The sequence below is a fragment of the Branchiostoma belcheri genome, unplaced genomic scaffold (genome assembly GCF_001625305.1).
Source record: "Branchiostoma belcheri isolate BF01 breed outbred unplaced genomic scaffold, Haploidv18h27 scaffold300, whole genome shotgun sequence".
Classification (NCBI taxonomy): domain Eukaryota; kingdom Metazoa; phylum Chordata; class Leptocardii; order Amphioxiformes; family Branchiostomatidae; genus Branchiostoma; species Branchiostoma belcheri.
The window spans coordinates 17,085-22,813 of NW_017803911.1; the positions used below are offsets into that span (position 1 = coordinate 17,085).

Here is a 5,729-nt window from a genome sequence, read left to right on the forward strand (position 1 = left end):
CAATATGTTCTTATAGGCCATACCATTTAGTTGTTGTTTCNCGGTATTGCCGTGTCCAATTTTTTTCTGTCAAGATTTCAGGTTCTGAATCAACTGCAAGCACTCAACCTGTATTTATGTTTTTATGTTTCACAAGTGTCTCTATAAGCACATTACATGCTTTCTGTTCAATGCTCACTATGTTATTGAAAAAAAATAAGTGTGGTTGAATTTCTGATGTGTTTGTTGTGTGTTTCAGGTGTACTTTCCTGATGTGGAGAGAGCAGAATGGCTGAACAAGGTGAGAAGTTCAAACTTCTAGTGGCTACATCAAGTATTATTCAGTTTATTGTACCATGACTGTTCCAAACAAACTTGTTTGGAAGGGTGCTTGTTAAGAGTGGTTGAATGTGTGCTTTTTCACTTGAACTTTATAATTGTTGACTTTGCAGCACTCATAAAACCAGCTACAATGTGAATTGCCTGCCATTATGTAGCTATACTTAAACAATTGAATTTGACAATATAAACATTTGAAAATCCAACCTTTTGATTGCAGAACCTGTTTGTTTTTCCAGCTCTAGAACTATGCCCAGGCATGGTTCTGGATAGTCCACGTGTATCCAGAACCGTGCCTGGGGCAAATCTACAGATTTGGATACACAGAGACTAAATCCAGAACTGTGCCGGATCCTAACCCTAACCCATTCAGGCATAGAACTAGATAGGCACAGTTCTGGATACAATAGAGACTATCCAGAACCGTGCCTGATCCTAACCCTAACCCATTCAGACATAGAACAGAACTGGATATGCATGGGAAGTGCTGTGTACCTACAAATGTAAACTCATATTTAGGTTCAGGTCCGGATTCAAGTCCAGCAAACTGGTACACAGCACAAGGCACAGGTCTGGCTACAGGAACAAGGATGTATACAAGTCATGTACCTTGAAAATCAGAGATTGTCGTAAAAAGAGTCTCTTTACTCAGATAGAGATTTTAGTAGTCTCCTTATTTCCACCCCTCCCGTAAAAATAGTAATCCTCCCAGCCAGACTTCCAGACAAACGTAGCGCCTGATTGAATAACAGGTTATACTCCAGGGAAGCCTCATACTCTGGGCCTATCAATTATGATATATCATAAATATATTAGGCTGCACAGATCCAATTTAATGGTTCATAGCATCTGCGTCTATTCCAGATGTTGTGGAAATTTTCCCTCCCCTCCCATAAAAAAAAGAATCAATGAATTGTTTACTTTTTAAATATCTTGTTTCAGCTATTTTCTCACCTCACCCTCTCACCTTTGACCTTGTCCTATGGCCACCAGGTTGCGGGTCACATGACCAAAGTGATGCCGGTCACTAACCCTGAAGAGGGCCACGAGGAACTGTTTGTTTATTTGTTTATGGTTGTTTATTTCCTGTGTAGATCCTTGCAGTTGCCCAGCTGCATGTTTGCAGATACTCGGAGGATATCCTGAGCAACAATGTTTGTCTGTTTGTTTGTTTATTATTGTTTATTTCGTGTGCAGATCCTAGCCCAGCTGTGGCCGTATGTTGGAAGATACGTGGAGGATATCCTGAGGACCTCAGTTGAGCCGGTGGTAAAAGACTCACACGAGATGCTGTTTGTCTGTTTGTTTATTATTGTTTATTTGTTTACTCTATAGATCCTAGCCCAGCTGTGGCCATATGTCGGCCGGTATGTTGAGGGAATCCTGACAACCTCCGTAAAGCCGGTGGTGAAAGACTCACACGACATGCTGTTTGTTTGTTTGTTTGTTTATTTATTGTTTATTTGTTTACTCCGTAGATCCTAGCCCAGCTGTGGCCGTATGTAGGCAGGTATGTGGAGGACATCTTAAGGACCTCGGTGGAACCGGTGGTGAAAGACTCACACGAGATGCTGAAGTCATTCCAGTTCAGCAACATCATGCTCGGGGACATGGTGAGACGTTTGTTTGTTTGTTTGTTCATTAATTTAAATGTCCTGGGTTTGAATCCCTGGCTTGAATCTATTTCATACTTGATTTATATAGGGGAAGAGGTACAGTAAGTACCTATATCATGCACGGGGACATGGTGAGCCGCTTGTTTGTTTGTTTGTTTATGCCTTTATTTATTCAAGATGATAATGGTGCTGAGTTTGACTCCCTGGCCATCTCCAGTGTTGAGTCCCTAGCCTGGGAAAGTCACTTTCATCACTTAACTTACTACAGGTGAAACTGAGTACCTTACACACTGTAGCTTTGGTCAGGGATGCAGTACACATCTGGAACAGTCTCCCAGACAACGTGGTCGGCCTGATCACTGACAACAACCTCCAGTCATTTAAAACAAGAGTAACACCGGCATCTTCTTTCCACCATCAGGACTTCTACATGTAGTTAGAACCTTGCAGTTGCTGTAAACCAATGATTAGCCAGGAGTGTTACGATCCATTGTTTACATTAGCACATGATAGAAAAAAAAAGACATCAAACATGTTAAAGAGCTCCACACTTCTCAAAAGGAGAAGAGTCAATGTCTGACATCTTGAAGACTATTGAACAGGTGGTTCATTTCCTGGTGCAGATGTCTGAAACAAATTCTCCCTCTGTCTGTTAAACCTCTTGAGCACCCATGTCTGAAAAATCATTTTACACTCACACTCACAATCTGTTATTGTTACACAATGTAGCACTCTGATCTGCAAGTCACAGATTGCCACAGTCTGTTAGAATGTAGCGGTTCAGTCACAGTTTGCTGCATGGCTGACTTGTGCTGATTGTGTGTTTAAATGTCTCCATCTGTTACATTGTATCAACCATCCTCCCCAACAATTCTCCTGTGGCAGTGCACTTCATTTACACTCATTTGTCACATTGTAGCACTGACTGAGGATTGTGATATATATTATTCACAATTTGCTACAGTCTGATTCTACTCAGTTTAAATGTAGCATTTCTATTACTAAAGTAATACTGAAGTCAGTGGTGTACATTGTAACAGTTGATTGTTATTCTCTCAAACACTGAACCTGTTTATACTGTGGCAATGCCATGATGTGTTACATTGTAGCACATAATTCACACTGCTACAGTCTGTCTGCTTTTACTCACAATGTAGCACTATTTGATTGCAACACATACTGCAAGTGATTTGTGTTGATTGTTTTCCATCTAAATAGTAGCTATACACTGTAGTTCCTCTTTATCTGAACCTGCATGTACTGATGCAGGATACATGTGGCAAAAGCATCATGTGTTATGTAGCACATCATTCACATTGCTACAGTCTGCCTGCTTCTACTTAAAATGTAGCACTTCTGTAACAGTTGTAACTTACTGCCTAAGTTCTTTGTGTTGATGATGTGATTTACTACTGCTTCTGGCTTCCTGCCCAATTTTACTCCTTTCTCAGTCCTCAAAGCTCTTGAGGAAGTTAGTGAATTATGGATGTGGATCAGAAGTTATGAAAAATGCATGGAGATGGGAGTTTAAGGTGGTGGAAAGGCTTTGAATGGATGAATTCTTAATGTTTCTGAAAAGTATTCACCAAAACTATCACATCGTACAGGTGATGTCAGATAAATTAATGCCACTTTTCGAGCCTGATTTTTCAGCTAAATACTCAGAACTTAGATCAATTCAAGGCCACACAAATCAAGTTTGTTGGTTGTTGGATTTTTCTTATTTATGATATGCTTCACTGAAGCAACTGAATTTACAAAGCTTTTCTGAATACGGGGGTGTTATGTCATAGATAATGATCATATTCAAGTTTTCCTCCCTCCCCTCTGCTTTTATGAGTCTGTTTGCTGTATTTCACCTTGAAATGTCTGAAAAACGATGAAATGACTTTGTGCGGCCTTGGTACAGCAATGCTTAGTGTTACTGTTGTTATCATGACCCAAAATATCCCACCTAAAATAGCCCTATGTTTGCCCTATGTTTAGTCCCACATATAGAGTGAACATGATATCATGATGACAGACATGTACAGCCCCTAATGTCAGCTATGTACTGTATGTTATTAAAACACCCATCTCTTCACAATGGAAATGAACATGTTTATATATTAGTCTTATATTATACCAACTCTTAAAATCAGACCTAGATTTTCCTCAGTTACTCATTAATTAATTTTACACTCCATTTCAGATACTCATTCATATGCAGGTTACACTTGAATGATTGAATCATTGATGAAAGATCATTGTAGCAGATGCTATCTAAAACGTCTGACACAGAATTCTTGCAGTTACTTGTCATACTTTGTATTACACTGTACAGGCTTAGTCAGGTATAGGCTCTTTAAAATGGCCTTTTGAAACTTAAGTAAGTATAGCAAGAATGTTTTTCCAGTGTATATGTCTGCAATTGTTGTGCATGCACAATACTAAAAGACAGTGATCATGGAGAATGAAAATGAAGTATTTTGATAGTTTTCCTGTTTCAATCAGACCTACAGTAGTCAGGAATAGGGTCTTTAAAGTGTCCCTGTGAAACTTGAGTAAGAAGTTGGAATGTTTCCAGACTTACAAGCCTGGTACAGATGCATGTTGTGAGTAATGACTGTCTGTATCTGTGGTGACAAGAGTTATTCCTTGTTGTTTTAACCATGGAGGCTAGGAGGCTACACTGGTTTACATCTAGAATACATATGTCAATTCACAGTACAATATGTAGAAATATTGTAGCCTCCATAGCATGCCAAAAACTGGGGGGTCTTCGTGGTCTTTGGGAGCTTTTATGTGCTATTTTCTGATTGCATATAGACAACATAGCCGGCCTGGTTGAATTACCCCCATTTTTATTAGAACTGGGCTAATCAGAAAACAGCCAAAGACCACCAAACCCCCAGTTCTATAAGCCTGCTACGGAGGCTAGAATTATTGGATCTAATTATCAATTGGAAAAGCTTAACAGTTTAATTGTGTTAGTGGCATCAAATGCCTGAGTGGTTAAAGAGAGCAGATAAATTAAAAGGTTGCAGGTTTCAATTCCTTACATTCCTCAGACATTCTTTGGGAAAGGCACTTTACACAACTTTCCTCGCTCCACCCAGGTGTGAATGGGTACCTAACTTCGGTTGGGGAAAGCCGTATTGAGGTCACCTTGTGGTGCCGAATGGCAGCTGCACAGACCCTTGCGACAGTTCCAAAAAATGTGTGGAACAAATATGTGTTATCATATGTCTTAATTAATTGTTTGTGATTGTTTATTGATTATTATGTGATACCCTGCATCAATTCAGCCGTATAACGGCTGCAACTGGACGGGTACTGTTTGGACGTTGAAAAAACAATTTAAACAGTACATCAGTGCAAACTGTACGACTGTTTAAAGTGTACCTCTGCTGTTGTTCCAGCCCCCCAGAGTAGGCGGGATCCAGGTCTACACAGAGCATGTGCACAGGAATGAGATTATCCTGGACATGGAGATCATGTAAGTCTGCAGTCTTTAATCCTTTTAATCATGTGTTACCCTCTTGCCTTATCCCTGTATTATGGTTCTGGATAGCCCAGGCATATCCGGAACCATGCCTGGGGCAAATCTACTGTATTGTATACACAGAGACTATCCAGAACTGTTCCTCAGATCCTAACCCTAACCCATTCAGGCATAGAACTAGATAGGCACAGTTTTGGGTACAGTAGAGACTATCCAGAACCATGCCTGATCCTAACCCTAACCCATTCAGGCATAGAACTAGATAGGCACGGTTCTGGGTACAATAGAGACTATCCAGAACTGTGCCTGAT

General features: G+C 40.1%; 1 protein-coding gene across 1 annotated transcript in view; it reads left to right on the forward strand.

Moving 5' to 3' along the window:
• Positions 1–5,729, forward strand: part of LOC109474318 (extended synaptotagmin-3-like) — a 10,910-nt gene that overhangs the window by 2,903 nt on the left and 2,278 nt on the right. The window contains exons 2-4 of the mRNA XM_019774608.1: positions 239–280; positions 1,797–1,931; positions 5,336–5,412. Of these exons, the coding sequence (XP_019630167.1) occupies positions 239–280; positions 1,797–1,931; positions 5,336–5,412 (254 nt within the window). The remainder of the gene's footprint in view (positions 1–238; positions 281–1,796; positions 1,932–5,335; positions 5,413–5,729) is intronic.